The sequence below is a fragment of the Eptesicus fuscus genome, chromosome 5 (genome assembly GCF_027574615.1).
Source record: "Eptesicus fuscus isolate TK198812 chromosome 5, DD_ASM_mEF_20220401, whole genome shotgun sequence".
NCBI lineage: Eukaryota > Metazoa > Chordata > Mammalia > Chiroptera > Vespertilionidae > Eptesicus > Eptesicus fuscus.
Window position 1 is genome coordinate 103,268,810 of NC_072477.1, and position 27,645 is coordinate 103,296,454.

The window sequence follows — 27,645 nt, forward strand, 5'->3', positions numbered from 1 at the left end:
CAGGGAATTATATGTATAGGAAAGGGATAGCTTTCATATATTCAACTTTAGCAGTTAATGCCAGTTTTTCAAAGTGGTTGCATCAATTTATATTCTCAGCCCAGTGAATAACAAGTTCCCACTATTCCACATGCTTCCCAACACTTATTATTATTTTAGATTTTTATAATTGATTTTTAGAAAGAGAGGAAAGGAAAGGGAAAGAGAGAAACATCAATGTGAGAGTGAACACCGATTGTCTGCTCCTGCACAGCCCCTAATGGGGATCAAGCCCGAAATCCCTGCATGTGCCCTGACTGGGAATCTAACTGACAACCTTTCAGTGCATGGGATGATGCCCAAAAAACTGAGCCACATCGACCAGGGTCCAAAATTTATTATTTTTAATTTTTAAATTTTCAATCAGAATTTAAGTATTGATAGCTTAGTGTGGTTTTAATTTGCATTCCCCTGTTTTAATGAGATTAAGTGCCTTTTTATGTTTATTGGCCATTTGGATATCCTCTACTCTCCAGTGCCTGTTCAAATTTCTTGGTCATTTTATATTTGAACATAAACCTTTGTAGTCATTGCAAATTTATATTTACTCTATGACTATCTTTTGATGATCCAGAGTTCTTAATTTTAAGGCAGTCCACTTGATCAATCTCTCCTTGTGGTTGGTGCTTTTTGTGTCTTACTTAAAATATCTTTCCCTATTTCAAGGTCATGAAGTTATTCTCCTATATTATCTTCTAGAATTATTATTGTTTTACATTTAGATCAAAAGCCTACAATGACCCTGGCCAGCGTGGATCAGTAGTTAGAGTGTCAGCCTGCACACCGGAGTTTCAAGGGTTCCATTCCTGATTAAGAGCATGTACCTGGGTCCCAGGTTCAATTCCTGACCCGTGTGGGAGGCAACCAATCAACGTGTCTCTCTTACATATCAATGTTTCTCTCTCTCTTTCTCCACCTCCCTCCTTCCTTCTACTCTTTCTAGTTATCAGTGGAAAAAAATATCCTCACTCCTTGGGTGAGGATTTAAAAAAGCCTACCTACAATAACTTGATTTTTATATGGTGTCTAGGGTAGAGATCAAATTTCACATTTCTCTAAATGAATATCCAGTTGACTCAACATTATGGGTTGAAAAGATGATCATCTTTCACCCAATACTCTGCAGTGCCCCTTTTGTCTTAAAGCAAGTATTTTCATTTTTAATTATTTATTTAATAGAAACCATACGAGAAAGTTCATTTAGAAAGTTAGAGAGTTAGAAGAAGTGAGCTGTAGAAGAAATGGGCTTAAAGAACAAGTTACAGAAGCAAAAAAGGCTATTGGAGCTTAGGAGAAAGAGAGAGGCCAGGAAAACGCACCTGGGAAAAAGGTGCAGGCATGCTCCATAGAGAGCTGCTGTATTTTTATTTTGTCTACCACCTATTTTGAGTGAGATTGTGCATCTCTATATATTTAAAATTCATTTATATTTCCCTGTTATATTCTTTGCCTTTTTCCTACTGTTATTAAAATTCTTAATGTATTAAGGCAATTAGCCCTTATAATACATAAAAATGTGCAAACCTATTTTCTCAGGTTTTTCTTTTAGTTTAGAATGCCCTTTGTGAATATACTTGGTTCCAAAAGAGTCCTTTAAAATAAATTATGAATAAGGCATATCAAATATTTTAGAGATTATGACTAAAATATACTTGAAATTTAAGTTAATTTGACTATGTAAAAAGTAGTTTATAATTCTATTTTAATTTACATTTATATTTCGTGTCACTTACCATTTTTTTTCTCTTGTCGAATGATATTATGACATTCTGCATGTAAGAACTGTAAGTGGTCTGCTACCATTCGTTGCTGACATTCATGAATCACTTTAGTATATGAACTTGGGTGCAAGTATTTTCGACATCGAATTTCTTCATCTTTTAATCTACCTAGAACCTTTAGAAATATATTGTTATAGCATAAACTACCAGGAGAAAAAAACTGTAATATCAGTAAGTAGCTTAGGTAGCCTAATTTAATGGCTCAGTTAAACATATCAGTAAGTAATGAATAACGATTATACAACCAATTTAAACCCACATTCCATAAATGAATTCAAATTTCATTTAAGCTACTAGCTATCACCTATATTTCACCACAGTCTTATGAAAAAGAACTAAAGTTATGTAGCCTACATTTTGTCTTCATTTACTGATCCTAATCATCCTATCATATAGACAACCTAACATGCAACAGGAAAAGCGAGTACAGATTATTAAAAACCAAAACAGGTAGTCACTTTATAAATATCTAATTATTAATCTAAAGATAAGTCATATTAACTGGATCAAGTAGATTAATCTGATTATTTTATGTTGGTGCCTCGTAAATGGTATGAATATCATAGTTAACTATCACAGTAAAGATTTCATTAAAATTTTTGTAAGTCAAAATATATTTAGGCATAGTTAAATATGTCAATCAAGACCTTTATTAAAATTTTTCCTATATAAAAAGCACTGAGCTACAAACAATACACTGGTTAACATTAACAAGAACTAATAAAGATAACAGCCAGAGAATTGGGCTAATTTCTACCTCAAAACAAAACTAATTTGCAATGAAAATCATGCCAGCACAGCACATGCCTACACAAATGTTTAGATTTGAAAATATTCTGGCCCTGACTGGCATTGTTCAGTGGTTAGAGCATCAGCCCATGCACTGAAGGATCTTGGGTTTGATTCTCAGTCAAGGGCACATTACCTGGGTTGCAGGTTCCATCCCTGTGTGGGAGGCAACCAACTGCTGTGTCTTTCTCACATTGATGCTTTCCTTTCTCTCTCTCCATCCCTCCCTCTCCTATACTTTCTCTAAAAATCAATGAAAATTTTATCTTCAGGTGAGGATTAACAAAACATAAAAAAAGGAAAGTATTCTGTAATGTAAAACTACGGAACTAGAGTTCTGAACTGGTCCCAGGAACTATGTGCATTTAAGCCTTTGGGAAGTACTGCTTGGGTTTGCCTGGGCATACGTTGATGCTGAGAGAAAAAATGATGTTGAGAGGGGAAATAACATATTCCTGGAAACATCTCAGATATCTTTCGATGAAAGTGAGGCTCAAGACTGAGAGACACAGTCCTATCTTTCCTATTGTGCTACCATGTTGTGTGGAGCCAGGAGTTCAGGGCAAAGTCGTAGAAACCAAACGTGGGGTCTAGAGTATTTCATCAACAAAGAAAGTCATTTTGGTCATCGTGTTTTTCTTTTAAAATAAAAATAGTCCTGCCCGACCAACGTGGCTCAGTGGTTGAGCATCAACCTATGATTCCTAGTCAGGGTACATGCCCAGGTTGCCAGCTTGATCCCCAGTGTGGGGTATGCAGGAGGCAACTGATCAATGATTCTCATCATTGATGTTTCTATCTCTCTCTCCTTCTCCCTTCCTCTCTGAAATTAATAAAAGTATATTTTTTAAAATTAAAAAATTAGTTCTTATACAGAGGGAAGATGGCCATGTGAAGATAGGCAAACACCCCAATAAGTTCAATTAAAAATTAATTAAAATAAAAATGTACTAAAAGTAGTATGTCTAGTAGTTATTTATACCATACTCTAAGTGACTTTAATATGTTTATGGATTAACTAAATGCAACAGTAATTAGAGTGTGGGTCTGAGGGAGGTGAGGGAGGAGGAGAAAAAGAAAAACAATGATAACTGGGTGGGGCTTGGGCTGAGGTGCATATCAAGAGAAAACAGACAAGGTTGGAGTGTCTGGATTCAGGGCTTCAATAGCTATAAAACCACTATAGCTGGGGGAAAAGCCAAAATTAAGAGGAAAGATACAGAAAGGGAAGTAGGAAGGCTACATTATTTAGTTTGTTAAGTGAATTACTCTTATAAATGCTATTTTCCCAACAGAGCTTCCAATGCCTTCCTTTTTACAGTTTGAGATAAAATTTACATATCATATGATTCACCCATGCAAGGGAGAATTCAAGTTTTCGGTATATTACATTATTAGTGTTTTTAAAATTGTGATAAAATGTATATAACATAAAATTTGCCATTTTAACCATTTTTAAATATATAATTCAGTGGAGTTAATTATATTCACAATGTACAACAATTTCTAAAACTCTTTCATCACACCAAACTCTGTAAACATTAAGCAATAACTCCCTATCCACACCTTCTAAAAACTTCTAATCTACTTTCTAAGAATTTGCCTACTCTAGATATTTCATCTAAGTGAAACCATACAATATTTTTGCCAATGGCCTCTGTTTTGAGAGCCAGATATAATGAGGAGTATGCATCACTTAATTTTGTAAGCACTTTTCAAGATTGGATCTAGATCCTTTAACAAGAGTCTCAGATGCAAAAAAGGCTAAGAGCTGAGGACCACTGTGTAACCTGCATGTAAAAGATGGAAGAAAATGCCCCAGATGACTTACTCAAGGTCCCAGAGCTAATGAGTGACAAAAACAGGAAGAGAATAAACAAACAGCTCAGACTTCTAGGCCTGGGCTTTGTGAAATAAATAACAGCTTATCAGTAAGTAATGATATTTCTTGACCTATGTTCTATACTATGACCTATGTACATACTATAGCTATTCTACTTATATTTATCTTTCTTGCTTAAATTAGAAAAATCATCCTATAATGAAATGCTTGAAATCCAACGCTGCAGATGAAAAAAAACCACACCTCATTAAAATTTCTTATATATCTTGTGTGATGACTGAATTTATACTATGACTAATTATTTTACTAAGAAAATACACATAGAATTTTAAATATGGTCATCAGTATGTGTTGGTTTAATGATCAAAATTTCTTGTGGAGATCCAAGCTATTGTGACTCAGTGTTTGAGTGTCGACCTATGAACCAAGAGGTTATGGTTCGATTCCCGGTTAGGGTACATATCAGGGTTGCGGGCTCGATCCCCAGTGGGGGACATGCAGGAGGCAGCTGATCACTGATTCTCTCTCATCAATGATGTTTCTGTTTCTCTCTCCCTCTCCCTTCCTTTCTGAAATTAATTTAAAAAATAAAAATTTCTTGTGGAGAAATTAAATTTTTTTTCATTAAAAACTTAACAGACCAGAAGAGTGATCTATCCAAGTATCTACAGAATTATTATATTTTTCCTTCCATTTTAAAGGAAGAAGATAAAAACCTAAACACCTAGCATCTATACTATTCCCTAAACATATCCACTAAGCATTAAATATAGATTTTGCCGAGAACGTAAATAAATGTTAATTTTAAAGACAAGCAAATCAAGCAATCAGGGTTTATCAAAAAGTATCAGTCATGTTAAAAATCAGAATAGCACTTTTCCTCATGGAATATGCTACAGCAAGAAAAGTGATTTATCAATAGGTATTGTACATTAACTATAACTCGGAGTAAAGACCAAACAGAAACATTTTCACCAAAAATATATATTAACAAGAAAACTGTTACATAAAACCATGCCTGAATATAAGAAATGATGTATTTAACATACGTTTCTTTCTTACCTTTTCCATATATTGTGAGCAGTTTGATTCTTGTAATAAATTTGAAGCTTCTTGTTTGTAATACTCTCCTGTTTCAGTCAGAAAAGGGGACTCAAAGATTTCCTGATAAAACTAAATAAATCAATTAAAATCATATTGAAAAAATGAAAACAAGCAATTTAAGAAATTAAAGGTCTGATTACTCAAGTTTTTAAAGGAGACTTTTTACCTTTAAGGGGAATTTTTTCTTATACTGTTCAACATGAACAAAGGAGTTAATAACCCCATGGATTACTTTCTGGTTTGGGTCTTCTCCACCACGATCACTAAAAGAAGGTATAACACAAAATATTCTTGAGAACACAAATTATCTATGGAAATACCAAAGTATGACAAAACATGACTGCTTATTCTATTAGTTGAATCAAATTGTAAAGCATTTTAATTGTCAATGTATCATAATGCTTACAATTTTAATTTTTTCACTTAACAGCTAAATTAATATTTGATATTTAGTGAACATATTAGATGTCATTTCAATAAATAAAAGCCTTGATTATAAAATTAAGCATATTCTGTTGATACTAAAATTATACTCTAATTTTAGAGTAGATATGAGCCCATCAATTCAAGACTTTAATATTGGTGGTCAAGAACATTTGAACTTCACTAGCCATAAACACTATTATAAGATTTGTCTATAGAACATATCACTCACTGCAATGGCTTATAACTATTTTCTCTCTAAGAGATCTGCAAGAGTTGCTGAGTTGCTTCCCATTCAAGCACAAATGAATTTATCTATTTAGAAGTTCAGTGAGATATTTAGTATAAGTTGCCTCCCTATATTCTTTTACATTTGCAAAGAGATCTAAAATCATCTCAATTATTCATCTGACATTTGATGGGTTCCTACTTAGTCAAGGCACTATTGCGATGGAAGTTTTAACCATGATTTTTAAAATGTAGGTGAATATTAGCCTTTCTAATACTGAAATAGGAAAAAATGTTTGCCTAAAGCCACAGTAAAATAGTCTGGCCCTAAGTTACAAGTTTCTAACTCTATGACTAATGCTCAGTTTAAGCCATTATACAGTCAAAGGTTTACCTTTCTCCTGGCAATCTTTTACCTCGATTCAAAATGTGTTTTTTTAATTAATAATTATTTTACAAAGAGAGCTATAGATAATATATTACTATAACTCCCTAGTAAACGCTTTTTGTTCTTTGTAGTACGATATAAAGATATTACCTTTATATATTAGTTGTTCTCCCTGCCTCTGCATCCCTCTAATCCTCTATTCACCCTTCCCTTAATTACAGTAGGTCCTCGGGTTATGTCAGAGATCCGTTCCTACGGCGCGACGTAACACGATTATCACCATAAGTTAGAACCCACCTACATAAGCACCTACGTCACTCACATGGAGCACATATACAGCAGTAATGAAGTGAAACAGTGAAAAAAAATTTGAAAGAAAGATAACAATTCTTGACTTTTACTTGTGGTAAATAAGTAATAAAAAACATAAAGCACATATGTACATACGTCGAAATGACGGAACTTTTTTTTTTTATATAAACAAATGATAGATGGCGATGTAACCACGAACAGACGTACGTCGAGTCCAACGTAACCCGAGGACTACCTGTATCTGGATATTCTGGGGAAAGTTTTTGTACATGAATTAATGGCTACAGTAATTCTGTCAGTCACAGAATCTTAGATACAAAGTCTACATTTTTATATTACTAATAAGAACAATAAGGTGACACAATGAGCCCGTTTCCTCTGCTTACCTTCGTTAGTTCCCTCTTAAGGCCAAATGAAAAATCTGGTGAAATATGATCTAACCTATCTTATCTATTTGGAACACATCACTTTTATTTTCCTTTTAACTTTGCCTAGGACCTAAATGCAAATCAGCCAAGAATGAGAAATATCTGAATATTTGGAAAACCGGGTTACCTAAAATTCTTTCCATGACCAAATCCTATTGTCCCTGTTCAGCACCAGGAAAACTTCAACTCCTGCTATTCTCAGCACTCTTGACATTTGATTTTGATCCCAAAAGGCCCAGATAAGCTGGATTCAGATAAGGTAACGCCTAGAAAAAACATTGATATTCCTAGTGCTTAATAACTAAGTTGCCTTCCTATAAGAATAATATCTGAACTTAATCATTATAAATAGTGTATACTTCATTTCTTTTAGGCTGACAGATCATGAAAACAGTGAAATTATGCTGACTAAATTGGTCATCTGAAACAAATCTGGTCTCATCTAAGAACAGTGGTCCCAAGAGATCAGCCTTGAGAAAAGAATATGAAGAATTTTTAACCCTGGCTAGATAGCTCAGTTAGTTAGAGCATCATCCGGATACACCAAGGTTGTGGGTTCAATCCCCAGTCAGGGGACATATAAGAATCAACCAACGAATGCAAAGATAAGTGAACAACTAATAGCTATTTCTCTCTCTGAAATCAATTTTTTTAAAGAATTTTTAGAAATAAAACGTATTATTTGATCTTAACAGGACTATGTGGAAAATGCTCACAATAATCATAATGAAATTCCCAAGAGAATAAAACAATCTGGGATAATGGGGACTAGTAGGAAAGTTTAGCCCTTAAGATCAGAATTTTGGAGTCAGACTTTCTGGGTTTGAGTTCTGGCTGTGATAATATATATACTATGGGCAGATATTCAAACTCTTAGTACTCAGATTTCCTGTTCTGTAAAGTATGCATAATATAATTCCTTACTTCATGAGGATGTGGTAAAGATTAAGTATAAGCCAAGAAAGCACATAGCAAAGTACCTGGTACATGAGTAAACAATCAATAAACATTAGTGAGTGCTGTAAATACTGATAGCAAAATGAAAGCATTTTCAATATAGTACAGAAGATAATAAAGCTAAGAGTTCAATAAAGTGCTGATTGCGATTTTTTAAAATGTTTTTATTGATTTTAGAGAGAGGGGAAAGAAGAGGAAGAGAGAGAAACATCGGCTGCCTCCTGCACACCCCCTACTGGGGAATCGAGCCCACAACCTGGGCATGTGCCATGACCAGGAATCAAACTGGTGGCCTCTCCGAGCATGGAATGACACCTAACCAACTGAGCCACACTGGCCAGGGATGATTGTGATTTTTAAATTGTTTTTCTTTCTTTCTTTGCTTATTCTTTTTTTCTAAATCAAGGCTTTTAAAAGCAACTAATTGAGCATTTAACTCAAGATAGCTGGCCAGATTTGTGAGTGCCATTAAAAAATCTGGAATTCTCAAAAGTCCCAATATCAATATGTGACAAGGGGCAAATTAATCTCTTAGTAAAACCTTCATTTACCCCATGTTTAAAATGAGAATAGAGTTTCAGCAAACTAAATGCAGTCTCCTGCTCCCACCTATATCAGAGAAATGACAGGAGGGGCACTTTTAAATATTCCATTGCTGGCCAGTAGTCCTTGGACCTGTAGAAAGTGAAAAGAGATAGAAAGAAGACTGCATAGCATAGAAAAATAAAACTACAGAACCAAATGCAAAAGACAGAGAATTTCTGTAAGGAGAGAGAAAGTGAAGGAAGACAGGCCAAAAAATTGCATTCACTGAATGCTGGTTGGGGCACAGAGGTGGGCAAAACCAACAAGGTCATCGGGAGAACAAACCAGTCCCTGGAGCCCGGCAACAAGAGCAACTCTGTGTTTGTCCCGCTGGAGCAGCCAATGTGCTGCCTGAGGAGGTGAGCAAGAGAAAGCTCTGTGCCAGACGACTGCTGCAGCACTCACCTGGGAGCGCCACCTGGATTCCCCCCGGTGCCACTTCAAAAAGGCACTGGGGAATCAAGGACACATTTTACCCTCAGATTAACAAGATTTAAAAATATCAAGCATTGGCGAGTGGTAGAGAAACAGATCTTCTCAGACTCTGCTTGTGGGAAATCAGGTACTTTACAGGGCAAACTGGGAAAAGTCTAAATGCACAAACTCTCTGACTTCAGACAAAGAGCTGCATAATGACATGTGCACAATAGAAGCAATAGTTGTAAAAATGGGAAACAAACTAATATATATAACTAGGAGAAGCATTTGGAATAACATACCAAATAGCAGAGTAGTTGAAAAATAATTATGTACAATAGACACGCTCCCAGGACCAAACTGGATTTGCAACTAAAATACAAAAAAAGCCATCCTGAATAATCAACTGAAGACTACCTAGAGATAACCCTGATAACTAAGGATGGAAAGTGGAGACTGCATAGAGACTGACTGGAAGGGCAGAGGTGCAAAAGGGCTGGCCGAGCTCCCACAGACAGCAGCTGAAGTTTTAGAGAGAGATCTCAGCTGGGGGGGATTGCCACTGAGAACTCTGGGATCTAATCGCCAAACTGGGCCCCCCAGCAGAGAATATCAGAAGTGAGAAAGGTGTCCACATAACCTGTGGCTGTGAAAAGCAGCAGGGTTGCTGTCTGCCAGGGAAAGATGGCTGAAAATGCATGTACCCTCATAAAGGGCCAATACACAAAATTTCATGAGCAGCCACTCACCTTGTGAGAAAGGACAGAGTGGACTGCAGCTGTGTGAGCAGAAGCCAGGGTTAGGGGCTCTGGGGTTAGTCCTTGTAGGGCTGTCAAAACGGTTTCCATTGCTTACTCATTCCCTCATACGGCAGAGGACATATTTCTCAGGCAGACCTTTGCTATTCAGGTGGTATTTGCCTGGAAGGGGGGAGTGGGAGGGGCAATTAACCCTTTGCACTCAGTTGCTTTTTTCTCCATTCCTTTATTCTACTCAGGATTTAATTTTTTAAATACCCCAGATTTTACAAAGCGCAGCAGTAGAATAAAAAAATGGAGTTTCTTTTCATACAAACTTATTTATTTGGATTTTTTTATATTTCAAATTATTGATACATTCAAAGAGTATAAAAAGAGCTGCTACCGATGCTAACAGTTGTCGAGTCACACTCGACATCCGAGTGCAAAAGGTTAACCCACACTATTGGAAAACCCCTGGCCTATCATGTGGGGTTTCTCATTAAGAGACTGAGAATAACAATTAGCTTCCAGGCAGAAGCAATTGCCCCATCCAGTTGGGAAATCACTCCCCTGACCTGTGGACAATTGCCTGAGGCTACTCAAGACTAAATCCAATCCATCTACATGCAGAGGTGAGTCTCTGGAGGCTTTGTATCTTTGTCTAATCTAATTACTCAGAAACAACATTTGACATTGTCCTGCACTAGAGACTGGGAGACATAGCAGATCTACCTAACAATAGACACAAACCCAAACAGGTAGCCAAAATGGGGAGAGAGAAAAAAAATCCCCCAACAAAAGAACAAGAGAATTTTCCAGAAAAAGAGACAAGTGAAATGAAGATAAGAATCTTATCAGACATAGAGTTCAGAATAAGAATGGCAAAGAGGCTGAACAACAAGGGAAAAGATACTGTAACTATGAAGAATGACATAGCACTAATAAAGAACACATGGGAAGGAATACAAAGCTGATGCGGGAAAGCCAAGGACTGGGTCAGTGAATCAGAAGACAGGGTAGAAAAAAATCACTCAAAAAGAAAAAGAAAAAACAGGAGGACAGAGTAAGGGATCTGTGGGACATCATGAAACATAACAATATTCAAATAGGTGTGCCAGAAGGAGAAAAACATGAGCAAAGGAAAGAAAATGTGTTTAAAGAAATAGTGGTAGACAGCGACATAGGTAAACACCTAAACTTGCCTCCTTGCACAACAACTTCAAAACTACAACTAAAAGACAAAACCGACACCATCCAGAACCACAGGAAGGCTGGCTAAGTGGAAATTCTACAACTAGAAGGGAAGAGAAAAGCACACTGAGACTCAGAGGAGCTGCGGAGGTAAAGAGCAGAGGTACGGAGGCGTGCGCAGAAAGGGCTGGCAACCGAGTACACAGCTGGCTTTTTCAATCCGCAGGGAGACACAAGCTTCTGACTGCTCTGAACTCCAGTTCCGGGTGAGACTCTGGGGACCCAGACTCATATGGGGAGAAAATGGACTGTCTGGCATCGGGCGGAACTCGAGGGTGGCTTTCTCTCAGAGGTGCTTGCAGCGATTACCGCAGGACACTGAGACCCGGGGGCCTCTTAGGGCAGGGATGATGGGAAGCCATTGCTGTTTGCTCTGCCCTGAGACCACGCCCCACGAAGCTACTGTTGTTTGCTCTGCCCTGAGACTCCGTCCCACCCAAGCTGTGCACAGAGGCTTTTACATATGAATGGCCTGGTCCTTTGAAATCTAAAATTACCTAACAAACTGAAGCTGAGACAGAGAGACCCAGAACACCCAGAAGAAGGCCCAAGGCCCCACAGCAGCTTGCACTGCTTCACAACTGGGCCTCATCTGGGCACCTCCAAACCCCAAACAAAAAAGAGGAATCTGCAGATCTCTTTGTAGCTCCTGCTGGGTGGCCTCAGGCAGAGGCTAAATTAGCACCTCCCTGGAGATCCAAGAGCCAGTGTACCCAGTGGACAGAGTGGGACCATCCAGATTACAACTTCTCAGATCCATAAGGGACACACTCAGGGGGAAGACTCAGTGAGGACCAAAGCCCCACTGAAGCAAGTCTTGTCTCATAAGGGTGTCTCCAGCACAGAAGTTCTCCCATCATAGACACAGCTGATCCTCACAGCCAATTGACCTGGAGGTCAATTCCTCCTAGCGATACCAACAACAATCAAGGCTTAACTACAACAAGATTGTGCACAAAGCCCACAAAGGGGTGCACCAAGAGTGTCCACCTCAGGTAACTGGGGAAGCTGAGCCACTGGGCCCTATAGGACACCTAGTACACAAAGTCACTCTATCAACACAGGAAAGCAGCCAAAATGCGGAGACAAAGAAACAGGTCATAAATAAAAAAATGGAGGACATAGAGTTCAATACCACAGTTATAACGTTTTTCAAGAATTTTCTAGAAACCGCCAATAAATTTAGTGAGACACTCAAGTATATGAAAAAGGACCAACTAGAAATTAAGCATACACTGACTGAAATAAAAAGTAATATACAGAGATCCAACAGCAGACTAAAGGATCGCAAGAATCAAGTCAAAGATTTGAAATACAAAGAAGTAAAAAACACCCAACCGGAAAAGCAAAAAGAAAAAATAATCTAAAAATATGAACATAGTGTAAGGACCCTCTGGGACAACTTCAAGCATACCAACATCCGAATTATGGGGGTTCCAGAAGAGAGAGAGCAAGATACTGAAAACCTATTTGAAGAAATGACAGAAAACTTCCCCTACCTGGTGAAAGAAATAGACTTACAAGTCCAGGAAATGCACAGAACCCCAAACAAAAGGAATCCAAAGAGGACCACACCAAGACACATCATAATTAAAATGCCAAGAGCAAAAGACAAAGAGAATATTAAAAGCAGCAAGAGAAAAACAGTTAGTTACCTACAAGGGAGCACCCATACGATCGTCAGCTGATTTCCCAACAGAACCTATGCAGGCCAGACGGGAGTGGCAAGAAATATTCAAAGTGATGAATAGCAAGAACTTACATCCAAGATTACTCTACCCAGCAAAGCTATCATTCAGAATTGAAGATCAGATAAAAAGCTTCACAGAGAAGAAAAAGCTAAAGGAGTTCATCACCGCCAAACCAGTATTATATGAAATGCTGAAAGGTATTCTTTAAGAAGAGGAAGAAGAAGAAAAAGGTAAAGATAAAAATTATGAACAACAAATACTTATCTATTAACAAGTGAATCTAAAAACCAAGGGAATAAAAAATCTGATGAACAGAATAAACTGGTGAATATAATAGAATCAGGGGAATAGAAAGGAAGTGGACTGACAATTCTCGGGGGAAAAGGGGTGTGGGGGTGCGGGAAGAGACTGGACAAAAATCATACACCTATGGATGAGGATAGTGCGGGGGAGTGGGGTAAGGGCATGGGGTGGGGTGGGAACCAGGTGGAGGGGAGCTATGGGGGGGAAAAAAGAGAAACAACTGAACAATAAAGATTTATTTAAAAAATAATAATAAAAAAAAGAAAATAGAAAAAGAAAATGTATCCCAATAAATGAGAATAGTTTAAGGGATTTCTGGGACAACATCCAGCATAAGAACATCCACATTATAGGGGTACCAGAAGGTGAAGAAACAAGGGACTGAAAAATATTTGGGCCCTGGCTGGTGTGGTCAGTGGTTAAAGTGTCAACCCATACACCAAAGAGTCATGGGTTTGATTCCCAGTCAAGGGCATGTACCTAGGTTTCAGGTTCCATCCCTGGAGGCAACCAATTGATGTGTCTCTCTCACATAAATGTTTCTTGTTTCTTTCTCTCTCTCTCTCTCTCTCTCTTCTCTCTCTCTCTCTCTCTCTTCCCCCACCCCCTCGCCTCACTCCCTTCCTGCCTCCTTTCTACTCTCTCAAAAAATGAATTTTGGGGCAGGGGGCAGGGAGAAAAATCTACACTAATAAAAGAGAAAGATGCAAACAGACCATACCTACGTGACGCCCACCAGCCAGTCAGAAGTGAGTATGCAAATTAACCCAACAAAGATGGGGGTAATTTGCATGCACAGGTGCCAAGCGACCAGGGGTGGGGCGGGATGCTTGCATCGTCACCATGGCAACGATGCAGGCATTCCACACTGCCCCAGCAGCTCCGGGCCTCTGGGCAGCATGGGAAGGCGGAAAGGCGACTCCGGGTCGGAGCGAAGGCGGTGCCGGTAGCGAGGGGAAGGAAGGCCCATTCTTGCATGAATCTTCATGCATCAGGCCTCTAGTATTTAAATAAATAATGACCAAAAACTTTCCTAACCTGATGAAGGAAATAGACATGCAAGTCCAGAAAGCACAGAGATTCCCAAACAAGATGAACCAAAGAGACCCACACCAAGACACATCACAATTAAAATGCCAAAACTTAAAGACAAAGAGAGAATTTTCAAAGCAGCAAGAGAAAAGCAATTACTGTATTTTCTGGCGTATAAGACGACTTTTTAACCCAGGAAAATCTTCTATACGCCCAGACGTCTTATACGCTGGAAAATACAGTAGTTGTCTAAAAGGGAGCTACCATAAGACTGTAAGTTGATTTCTAAACAGAAACTTTTCAGGCCAGAAGGAACTGGCAGGAAATATTCAAAGTAATGAAAGGAAAGGACCTCCAACCAAAACTATTCTACCCAGCAAGGGTATAATTTAAAATGAAAGGGAAGACAAAGAACTTCCCAGAAAAAAAAAAAAAAAAGCTAAAGATGTATATCACCACCAACCAGTATTACAAGAAATGTTAGAGACGTCTTTTAAGAAGTGGGAGGGGGCAGGAGGGGGGGGGAATAAAGTCATAAATATCAATAAAATGGCAATAACTATGTACCTCCAACCAAAGACACAAGTGGCTGAATGGGTAAGAAAACAAGATGCTTACATATGCTGTCTGCAAGAGATTCAACTTCAGATCTAAAGACATACACAGACAAAGTAAATGGATGGAAAAAGATATTTCATGCAAATGGAAGCAAAAAGGATGGGGTAGCAATACTTATATTAGACAAAATAGACTTTAAAACAATGGCTATAACAAGAGTTAAAAAAGGACAGTTCATAATGGATACACCCCTTATAAAAATTTATGTACCCAACAGAGGAGCATCTAAATATATAAAGCAAATATTGAAGTACATAAAGGGAGGGACTGATAGTACTACAGTCATAATAGGGGACTTTAACACCCTATTGTCATTACTAGAAAGAATTTCCAGACATAAAATCAACAATGACAAAGTGCCCTTAAATGACACATTAGACAAGATTGATTTAATTGATATTTTTAAAGTACTTCCCCCCAAAGTAGCAGAAGATATAGCCATTGTTTTAAAGTCTATTTTAAATTTTTTAAAATTTTTTTCTTATTATAGCCACTTAAAGTCTATTTTAAAAAATTTTAATTGTATTTATTGATTTTGAGAGAGAGAGAGAGAGAAACGGTGATTTGTTATTCCACTTATTTATGCATTCATTGGTTGATTCTTGTAAGTGCCCTGATGGGGATCAAACCTGGAACCTTGGTGTATCGAGACAATGCTCTAACCAACTGAGCTACCCGGCCAGGGTAGAATATACATTCTTTTCAAGTGCACATGGAACCAGATTATTTACAATAGCCAAGATATGGAAACAACCTAAGTGCCCATCAATGGATGACTGAATAAGAAGTTGTGGTAGGAGCCCTAACTGGCTTGGCTCAGTGGATAGAGTGTCAGCCTGCGGACTGAGGGTTCCAGGTTCGATTCTGTTCAAGGGCATGTACCTTGGTTGCAGGCACATGCCCAGTGGGCAGCTGATCGATGTTTCTAACTCTCTATCCCTTTCCCTTCCTCTCTGTGAAAAATCAATAAAATATGTTTTAAAAAAAAAAAAGAAGAAGTTGTGGTAGGAAATATTACTTGGCTATAAAAAAGAAGGAAATCTTAAAATCTGAAACAATATGGATGGACCTAGAAGGTATTGATGCTAAGTGAGATAACTAAGACAAAAAAAGAAAATAGCATATGATTTCACATATATGTGGAATCTAAAGAACAAAATAAACTAACAAAACAGAAACAGAATCATAGACACAGAGAATAAACTGATGATTGCCAGAAGGAAGGGGGTTAGAGGGCTAAGTGAAAAAGGGCAGGAATTCAGAAACTTGACTTGAAGTGGTGAACACACAATAAAATACAGTATACAGATGGTACGTGGTAGAATTGTGCACCTGAAACCTGTATAATTTTGTTAACCTGTGTTATCCCAATAAATTCAATAAAAAGGAAAAACAGGGGAGAAAGGTATTAAGTACTACAAATTGACAATTACAAAGCAATCACAGGTATGTAAAGTACAGTTAAAGGAAAACAGCCAATAATATTATAATAATTATGATGCCAGGTAGGTAGTAGACTTACAAGAGGATCACTTCATAAATTATCTACACTAATCAAGGAGAAAGATGCAAATTGACCAACACTTCACAACGCCCACCAGCCAATATGGAGTATGCAAATTAACCTGACAAAGATGGCAGGTTAATTTGCATACACCCACCAGCCAATCAGGAATGAGTATGCAAATTATCCTGACAAAGATTACGGGTTAATTTGCATACGCAGGCGCCGAGCAGCCTGGGGCGGAGCAGCCGCTTGCGCATGTGCTGGCACCAAGCAGTCTGGGTCCCGGCGACGGGCATCCTTGGGACCCAGGCTGCTCTGAGCCTGTAGGCCTGTAGGCCCAGAGCGCCCAGGGTCCCGGAACAACCCCAGGCCACTCTGGGCCTACACGTGCAGGCACCGAGCAGCCAGGGGCAGGGCAGGAACATCCCCAGGACCCAGGCGCTGAGCCAGCGTGCACACAAGCGGCCGGGAGCAGGGCGGGAACGTCCCCCACAGTGAGCGAGCAGACAGCAGACTGCGGGGAACTGTTTGCCCCTGGCCCTGGGTAAGCAGTCCCCCGCAAAGCTCCCACAGAGTAGACACCAGGGTCCTGCTTGCCCCTGCGGCAGCGAGCCAGAGAGCAGACAGCAGGGACCCTGCTTGCCCCTGGCCCCAGTGGTGAAGGGCAAGCAGGCCCCCACAGAGTGCAGACACCAGGGCCTGTGGTGGCATAAAGCAGGCAGGTCCGCAGAGAGCAGAGAACCACTGGGAGCAGGCCTAAGCCATCAAAAGGACATCCCCTGAGGGCTCCCAGATTGGAGAGGGTGCAGGTCGGGCTGAGGGATGCCCCACCCCCGTGCATGAATTTCATGGACCGGGCCCCTAGTATTAAATGTGTAACTACTATGCTGTATACCTAAACTAATCCTATATAATAAAAGGCCAATATGCAAATCAACTGGACGGCGGAACGACCGGTCGCTATGACACGCACTGAACATCAGGGGGCAGAGGCTCATCCCAGGAGCTGCCCCCTGGTGGTCAGTGCACTCCCACAGGGGGAGCGCCAGTGAGCCAGAAGCCCTGAGCCAGGCTCACGGCTGGCGAGCGCAGCAGCGGTGGCGGGTGCCTCTCCCACCTCCACAGCAGTAGTAAGAATGTCCCACTTCTAGGAATATATCCCAAGAAACTAGAAACACCAATCAGAAAGGATATATGCACCCATATGTTCATAGCAGCACAATTTACAATAGCTAAGATTTGGAAACAGCCTACGTGTCCATCAGCAGATGAGTGGATTAAAAAACTGTGGGAAATCTATACAGTGGAATACTATGCTGCTGTAAAAAAGAGGAAATTCACCATTTGTAACAGCATGGATGAACCTGGAGAGCATTATGCTAAGTGAAATAAGTCAGTCAGAGAAAGATAAATATCACATGTTCTCACTCATTTGTGGAATATAATGAACAACATAAACTGATGAACAAAAACAGATTCAGAGACAGAGAAGCATAGATCAGACCGTCAAACCTCGGAACAAAGGAACCTCAGAACCGTCAAACCTCAGAACAAAGGAATCTCAGAACCGTCAAACCTCAGAACCTACCTCAGAAGGAAGGTAGGAGAGGGTGGTGGTGAGGGGGAGAGATCAACAAAAGGACTTGTATGCATGCATATAAGCCTAACCAATGGACACAGACACCAGGGGCGGTGAGGGCATGAGCAGGGGGGTAGGAGGACACAAGGGGGTGAGGGGGGGGGGCGGTAAGGACACATACGTAATGCCTTAGTCAATAAAATTTTTTAAAAAAAGGAAACTAAGGAGAAAATAAACAAATGCTACTATTTACTGAGTATTTGGTATTAACATTAAATTTTAAAATATTGTCTTATTCTCTTTTGTGGCTTGCTTTTTATTAACCCCTTATTTCTTTCTTTCTTTCTTTTTTTTTTTTTTACCCCTTATTTCTTACTAGGAGCCCCTCACATGAAAAACTCTACATTTGGGTCCTCTTAAAGAAAGCAGATTCACTAGAAAACAATATAAACAAACAAACAAAATAGAAACAGACTCATAGATACAGAGAACAGACTGATGGTTGCCAGAGCGGAAGGGGTTTGGGGGATGGATGAAAAAGATGAAGGGATTAAGAAGTACAGATTGGCTGTTACAAAATAGTCACAGGCATGTAAAGTACAGCAAAGGGAATCCTATATAATAAAAGCCTAATATACTAATGTCAGGTCATCTGTTCAACCAATCAAAGAGCAATAAGCTAATGATATGCTAAGGCCATTCAACTGCTTGGTATGATGTGCACTGCCCACCAGGGGGCAGACACTCCAACCGGTAGGTTAGCTTGCTGCTGGGGTATGACTGATCGGGATGGAGTGAGATGGGCCAGACACACCCTGTAGCCCTCCCGTGGTCCCTCCCCTGCTGGCCAACCTCCCATGTCCCTCTCCAGCCACAATCATGTACCGGTGGGGTCCCTCGGCCTGGCCTGCACCCTCTCGCAATCTGGCACCCCTTGGGGGATGTCGGAGAGCCAGTTTTGGCCCAATCACACAGGCCAGGCCCAGGGACCCCATTGGTGCACGATTTCGTGCACCAGGCCTCTAGTCCTATATAATAAAAGCCTAATATGCAAATCGACCAAACAGCGGGACGACCGGTCACTATTACATGCACTGACCACCAGGGGGCAGACGCTCTACACAGGAGCTGTCCCCAGCCCACAGGTCCCAGGCGAGCCAAGGAGAGACTGGTGGCAGCCAAGTGAGCAGGCAGGGCTAACTGGCAAGTGGGTGGGGCTGGCTGGTGAGCGGGCTGGCGCTGCCCCCCAATCGCCCCACCGGTCACCTCCTGTAGAGGGAGGCAACCAGTGGCAGCGGCAGGGGGCAAGGCTGGCGAGTGGGCGGCGCTAGGCCGGCCAAGGCAGGTGCCAGTGGGGATCCCCCAATCGCCCTGCTGGTCACCCCACAGATCGGCCCTGATCGCCAGGCAGGCCTAGGGACCTTACCCATGCATGAATTTTGTGCATTGGGCCTCTAATATAGCCAGTAATAACTATGTATGGTGCCAGGTGGGTACTGGAAATATCGGGGGAGACCTCTGTAAAAAATATATGCTTATGCATAGACCTGAAACTAATACAAAATAATAGACTATAAACTGTAATTTAATAATAAAATAAAATTTTAAAAATTAAATTAAAAATTAAAAAAAAGAAAGAAGATTCCGATAGAGTGGTCATTATCACACTACAATTCACTAGTCTAAGTAATTCCTATAAACATTAGTTCCAATAACCTGAAATTGCATAACTGACTTTTAATGCTTTTGCTTCTCCAAAGCTGATTTAGTTCTTCTGATTTCCAAAGATTAGTAAAAATCTTTTAAGCCAGAGCTGACCCAAGGATATTCTATTCCGAACTCCATAGGAAAACTTCCTTTGTCTCAACCTCGATTCACATAGCAATTAGGTAAAGAGTCAATCACTCTGGGCCATGAGTAGAATGGGAAGCTATTTCCCATAAATCTGCCAGACAGGAACAGGCAAGTTACTGGTTTAACACTGAGGCTAAGAGATAAGGAACTAACTAGAATAATCCGCTTTCTGGAATAGGTTATCCTCATCAGGCTTTAAACAGAAATAATATGTTCAAACAACTCAGCACTCCCTATAAAGTCCAAGAGGTTTCAGAACTGAAAAACAGTAAGGGACTTACTTCCCTCAGGGACTTATTTATTTACTAAGCATGTTTAAGCTATAAGTATAGACCAAAGACTTGCCCCAAAAATTAACAATAATTTTTAAACATTGGCATTAAGATGGAAAATGAGGCTCATTACAATAAAATGAGACCTATGTCTGATCAATAGCCAAGCAACTATTAAACAATATCAAAACAGCAAATTAGAACTGACTCAAGAAGGTAAATGTCAGAACTCACTTTTTGATTTCTCGGAGCAGCATTCGGATAAGGATGGTCTGAAGCGGTTCAACCATTAATTTCTTCCACATATCCAATGCTAGCTGCCAGAAAAAAAATAAATAAATAAAAGGCTGAATTACTTAGTATTTCTTTATAACATTGTTTAAGACTTTTAAAATATAACCAGCAAAAGAAAGATACAGCTATATAGTTCAATCATTGACACTGCTACATAGTATCCTATTGTATAAATACACCATGATTTATTTTTCCTTTTTACTGCTCATGACATATGTTTGTGATTCCAGTTTTGCTATTTGAGAAAAATGCTGCTATTCTTGTATATATCTTCTGGTGAACCTAATAAGCAAAAAGTTCTCGGATATACACCTATGATTGGAGATGCTGTGCTATAGGGTTAGGGACATATACAGCTTTACTAAGTCAAGCCAAATGGTTTTCCAATATATACTCACACTAGAGAACCGATGCACGAAATTCGTGCAAAAGGAGGCCTTCCTTCCCCTGGCTGCCAGCACTGGCTTCCCTCCAGCACCTGGGACCCGGGCTTCCCTCCAGCAGCTGGCAGGCACCCCAGGCACCCAGGACCCGGGCTTCCCTCACAGCTCTGGCTTCATCTGGAAGGTCGTCCGGTCTAATTAGCATATTACGCTTTTATTATTATAGAAGAAGATAAGCAATGAATGACAGTTCCCATTAGTTAACATCCTTGGCAACAAGTATGACTGCCAGACTTTAAACTTTGCCTATCTGTTGGATGTAAAATGGCATCTCCTTGTAATTTTAAATGGCCTTTTCTCAAATGAAACTGGGTATCATTTTATATGTTTATGGTGCATATCAGTTTTTTTCTCGTGAAATTCACCTCTTGCCCATTATCTCATTAATGTTTGTCTCATTCTTAATGAAACCTAGGAGTTCTTGATATATTACTAGAGGCCCAGTGCACCAATTCATGCACCAGTGGGGTCCCTCAGCCTGGCCTGTGGGATCAGGCCGAAACCAGCTCTCTGACATCCCCCAAGGGGTCCTGGATTGCGAGAGGGCGCAGGCCACGCCAAGGGACCCCACTGGTGCATGATCGGGGCCAGGGAAGGACGCGAGAGGTTGAGGGTTCCAGGGTGTGTCTGGCCCCTCTCGCTCAGTCCCAATCAGCCGGACCCCAGCAGCAAGCTAACCAACCAGTCGGAGCATCTGCCCTGTGGTGGTCAGTGCACATCATAGCGACTGGTCGACTGTCTGATCCCTGGTGGTCAGTGCACATCATAAAGCAGTTGAGTGGCCTTAGCATATCATTATCATATTACACTTTGATTGGCTGAGCAGATGACCAGACACTTAGCATATTAGGCTTTTATTATATAGGATAGAAATTAATCCCTTGACAGTTTTACATATTATAGTTTGTCATAGTTTGTGACTTGACTTTTTAATTTCTTTAGTTTTTTAGTAAAAATATAATGTACTCAAAGTTATCACTCTTTTCCTTTATCATTTGTATTTTTTGTATCTTTTAAGGACTCCTTCCCTACCCTAAGGTCATAAGGGTATAGTCATAGGATCATAAGGTCTTCTATATTGTCTCCCAAAAGTTTTAAAGTTTTCCCTTTCACATTTAAGTCTTTAAACTCCTGTATATTTTTCCTATACATAGTACAAATTATTCCAGAATCAAAAACTAATTGCTCCTGTTTCTAACTGAACTGCATCCACAGAGGTATAAGTCTGTTTTTTTGCCTCTATATTCTGTTTCTCTGGAGTAACTCTACTCAGATCCATTGGTAATTCCATTTCAAATAAATAAAAGCATCTGTCTTCTTACAAGGAACATCCTTCAGGTTTTGCCTTTTTTTTTTAAATAGCATGAACAAGTAAAAATAGAAGGTAATACATAAGAAAATGAGATTTTATAGCAAATGTTTTAAAGCAAACATTACACTAGAGTATTTCTTTCACAATCAGCATATGCATTATACAATTCTCCACACTTAAATCTGAGCTGTGGTGGGAGGGCAAACTGGTAAAGCCTTTTGAAAGGCAAGTTGGCAGAGCAAGCTTTAACCCAGAAAATCAAGTTCCAGGTACCCACTCTATGAAAATTTCTGCTTCTATAAAAAGAGATACATACATAAATATAATTCCATGAGTGTAAATTTTTGTCTACTTTGTTCACTACTGTATTCCTAAAATACAGAACAGTGCCTGGCACACAAAGGGATTCAAAAATATTTAATAAATAAACTATGTTCACTGTACTGTTGTTTGTAATAACAAAAAACTGAAAAGTAAGATAAATCATTTAATAAATTGTTATTTGCCTAATGTAGAATATTAACCTCTCACACAAAAATTAACTTATATGAAAAGAACTCCTAGACATGTTAACAAAAAAAGGTATGAAATACAAGTTGGAGGACTTTAGATATGGTATGACACCATTGTTTAAAAAATAAAATAAAAAATATTATGCATGTATTCATGAAATTTGTATGCAAATACACGAGGGTAAAATTCAGAAAATATATAAATTTAATTGTGTATAGCGATTTCCTCTGGGAAAAGGAGCAGGCTTGATGGTATTAATAAGGAATAATCATTAAAAGTAAAATACTCACTTATAAACCTACTAATTAAAGCAATCATTGTTAAGATTTTGGTATTTCTCACTGATGTGCTTCACGGTATCCTTTTTTCCCCTTCAATTTTATTCCTATTAAATATACCATGTTACCCTTATTAAAGGTCCTATAAACAATTTCCTACTACTGTTTTATTCATTTGCCTACCTTTATAACAAAATCATACTGGATATATTCTTCCACATAAGCTTTTTATTGTTGGCCATTGGAAATTTACACTGTCTATCCATTATTTACCCTTATTAACATGACTGCAAGGAATACTTTCAAACAAATTTCTTAAAAGGATGATTCTAATTTAAATCTCTAATAATGCTACATCTTATGTTTATTTCCTTCAATAACACTCATCATAATTTAACATTAATTTCTTTACTTCTTTGGCATCTGCTTCCCATGAGGACAGGGACTTTCTGTCTGTTCACCACTGCATCTACAATGTCTGGCTACTCAACAAATACATATTACCTGGAAAAGCAAACATTATACTAGAGTATTTCTTTCACAATCAGCACATGCATTATACAATTCTCCACATTTACATTTGAGTAAACTACTTGAGCTGCATATATCACTGTTTTACTTTGAATTTAATTACTTTTAAAATTTAAAGTAAAATTTTTATGTGCATAAATTTGTATTTATTCTCCTTTAGAATCCCTTTTGAGTCCATGTCCCTTGCACTTTTTAACTACAGGAGTCTCAACATTTTTGAAACACTTTTCATGAACTTTGTCACATAATGCAACTATAAACCTATCATGGGTGTAATTATTAAAATACTTACCATATCTTTTCTGTTCTTCTCATCTGTTTGAAGTTTCTTAGAAAATCATTACGGTATTTTATTTACTTAAAATTTAGGATGTTTTAAATTTTGACCTAGTTAACTCAGTGTCCTTAAAAAAAGGACAGTGAACCAAATGTTTTTAAATAAATAAAAGCATTCTTATGCTTGACAATATTTTAAAGAATTTCCTACCTCTCCTATTTCCATAAGCGGTTCATTCATATCTACACCACCATAGCCATACTGAAGGTCAGCTTCTGTCAATTTATTTTTTTTAATAAACTGGGTGTTGAGATACCTGAAAAACAAATATAATATCATTGAAAAGTATGTCAAATAGGTAGGAAAACAAATAACTTGCAACTTTGGAACAATAATTTTAGGGTTACAAATCAACTACAGAATAGTTGAGTAATATATCCAAAAGAAATTAAAACAAATTTTAAAATTATTACCCAATTTTCTATGTAAGGACTTAAGAGACCAAGGATAAGACCTTTAGAGCAGCAAAAACAAAACAAAAAAAACCCCTATAATCACAGTTTCAATTTAAAAACTCAAGGGACCCTTGCCAGGTGGCTCAGTTGGTTGGAGTATCATCCTATACAACCAAAAGATTGTAGTTTCAATTTCTGGTCAGGGCCTATACCTAGTTATAGGTTTGATCCCTGATTGGGGAACATATGGGAGGCATCGATGTTTCCTCCTCTCACATCTCTCTCTTCTTCTCTCTAAAATCAATAAACATATACTTGGATGAGGGAAAGGAAGGAAGGAAGGAAGGAAGGAAGGAAGGAAGGAAGGAAGGAAGGAAGGAAGGAAGGAAGGAAGGAAGGAAGGAAGGAAGGGAGAGAAGGGAAGGAGGGAGGGAGGAAAGGAAGGAGGGAGGGAGGGAAGGAAGGAGGGAGGGAGGGAGGGAGGGAGGGAAGGAGGGAGGGAGGAAGGGAGGGAGGAAGGAAGGAAGGAAGGAAGGAAGGAAGGAAGGAAGGAAGGAAGGAAGGAAGGAAGGAAGGATCAAATGTTTATAAAAACTCCAAAAGCCTTATAGCCTAATAGATCTATCCAACAGACAACCCTTCAACAATCTCATTAGATCATTTCCAGATTCTTCTCGGTAAGTCAAGTTTGCTTTGCAAAGAATTAAAAAAGAAAAATCAAAGTCAGGTATGTTCTCTAATTTATACTTTTCCCTAGGGGGGAAAATGGAAGGTTTCATTTTTAAACAAAAACAAAAAATTACAATCAGTGAGTAAGAAAATGAAATCGATTGTTATAGAGAGTAAGAAGTATGAGTAAAGCTGACATTTTGATCACTTTGTCTACCTGAGAAAAACAGCTTTATAAAGAAAATGTTTCTAAGAGATTAAAAATAGTGGTGGAGTAAATGGATGCTATACACACAAACCCAGGAGGAAACCGGAATTGCAACTAAAATACAAAATAATCTTCCTAAATAATCAACTTAAGACTAGCGATAGAGAACCCTGATAAACAAGGACGGAAAGTGGAGACCGCATAGATACTGGTAGGAAGGGCAGAGGTACAGAAGGGGTGGGCAGGCCCCCACAGACAGCAGCTGAAGTTCCAGAGAGATATCTCAGCTATAGGGGGTTACCACTGAGAACTCTGTGATCTAATCCCCAAGCTAGGCCCCCAGCAGAGAGCATCAGAACTGAGAAAGGTGCCCACATAACATCTGGCTGTGAAAAGCAGCAAGGTTGCTGTCTGCCAGGGAAATGCAGACGCCCTCTTAACCATTTGTACGCAAAAAGCATCTGCAGATGCAAGCGACAGACCTTTTTTAATTAAATTCAAAATATCTCGGCAATTAACTGGTTAAAGAGCCAACACACAAAATTTAGTGTGCAGCCACTCACCTTTGGGCAGAGTGGTCTGGAGCTATGTGAGCAGAAGCCAGGGTTTGAGGGCTGTGGGGTTAGATCTTGGAGAGCAGACACCCCAGTTTCCTATAGTAAATCATTCCCTCACCATGCAGAGGTCATCTTTCTGGGGGAGACCTTTGCTATCAAGTTGGGTTTGACTGGGGGGGTGAGGGTAGACAGTTGACCCACCCTACTGGAAAACAAATAACTTGCAACTTTGTAACAACAGACCCCACCCTGTGGAGTTTCTGAGGGCCATTAAGAGACTGAAAATAACAATTAGCTTCTGGCAGAAACAAGTGCCCCATGCTGTAGGAAAACCTCTCACCCCACCTGTGGAGGATTGCCTGAGGCAACTCAAGACTGAATACACAGAGATCCAAGATGGCGGCATAGATAAACATCTGGGCTGCTGCCTTCCACAACAATTTCCAAAACTACAACTAAAAGACAGGACGTCTATCACCCAGAACCACGGGAAAGCTGGCTGAGCAGAACCTCTACACCTAGACCGAAAGAGACGGGCGCAATCAGGGCACAAACGCTGACAAACTGAGGTACAGGGGAGCGCACGGGTGATACGAGCTGGCGGCGGAGCCCAGCTGGAGGCGGGCGTTGCTTTCTTCAATCCAAAGAGAGACAAGACCCCAATCTCTCTGAAATCCAGTTTCTGGGGAGAGACTGGGCTGTCTGCCATCGGGTCGGAGTGAGGGTGGCTACTAGTAGAGCTGCGTGGAGGTAGAATTGTTGGCTGCGCCGGGGCGCGAGATGGCAGGGACGCAGTCAGAGGCGGCTCATTGCCAGTCATTGCTGTTGGCCACACCCTAGCCTAGTGACGCCCTGAGACTCCGCCCCGCACAATCTACAAACACACCCAAGCACCTAGCAGCGGCTTTTGCATATGAATGGCCTTCTCTATTGCAATTTAAACTAGCAAACCTGCAACCCGGTACAGACAGCTCCAAGGCCTCCAAGCTCCAAGCAGGGAGGAGAAGAAGGCAGTTCTCCCTGTAGCTCCTGCAGGGTAGCCTCAGACAGCAGCTGAACTGCACCCCATTGGAGATTCAGAAGCTAATGCACCTAGTGGTCAGTGTAAGGCACCAGATTTCAACTCCTCACATCCATAAGTGACACATTCGGGAGGCAGACTCAGTGAACACCAACGCCCCACTCAAACAAGCCCTGTACCACAAGCGTGTCTCCAGCACAGCAGTGCTTCCATTATAGACACAGCAGGTCCTCACAGCCAATTGGCCTGGAGGTCAATTCCTCCCAGTATACCAACAGCAATCAAGGCTTTTAACTACACCAAGACTTTCCACTCAGCCCACAAAGGGGTGTGCCAAGAGCAACCACCAAGGGAGATTGGGGAAGCTGAGCTACCGGCCCCTATAGGTCACTGACCACATAAAGCCACTCCATCAACACAGGGAGGCAGCCAAAATGCGGAGACACCGAAGTATGTCACGAATAGAACAGATGGAGGAAAGTAAACTAATGGACGACACAGTGTTCAGAACCACATTTATAAGGTTACTCAAGAATCTCCTAAAAACCGCTGAGAAACTTGAAGAGACCTTCAAAGACCTTAATGAGAATACCAAAGAAATGGAAAAGGACCAGTCAGAAATTATGCATACACTGTCTGAAATAAAGAATATACAGAAACTCAACTGTAGATCACCGTACCCCAAGAGTCAAACCAAAGATCTGGAATATGAGGAAGCAAAAAACACCCAACCAGAGAGGCGGAAAGAAGGAAGAATCCAAAAGTGTGAGGATAGTGTAAGGAGCCTCTGGGACGACTTTAAGCGTACCAACATCCGAATTTTTTGGGTGCCAGAAGAAGAGAGAGAGCAAGATACTGAAAACCTATTTGAAGAAATAATGACAGAAAACTTCCCCCACCTGGTGAAAGAAATAGACTTACAAGTCCAGGAAGTGCACAGAACCCC

The 27,645-nt window shown here is 39.8% G+C and overlaps 1 protein-coding gene across 3 annotated transcripts in view; it reads right to left on the reverse strand.

The window, feature by feature from the left end:
• CUL2 (cullin 2) overlaps positions 1-27,645 on the reverse strand; it is a 144,951-nt gene that overhangs the window by 58,106 nt on the left and 59,200 nt on the right. For all 3 annotated transcript variants that reach the window (XM_054716643.1, XM_054716640.1, XM_054716641.1), the window contains exons 5-9: positions 24,000-24,105; positions 20,376-20,458; positions 5,723-5,819; positions 5,515-5,625; positions 1,773-1,935 (exon numbers count right to left, since the gene is read on the reverse strand). In XM_054716643.1, coding sequence (XP_054572618.1) covers positions 1,773-1,935; positions 5,515-5,625; positions 5,723-5,819; positions 20,376-20,458; positions 24,000-24,105 — 560 coding nt within the window. The remainder of the gene's footprint in view (positions 1-1,772; positions 1,936-5,514; positions 5,626-5,722; positions 5,820-20,375; positions 20,459-23,999; positions 24,106-27,645) is intronic.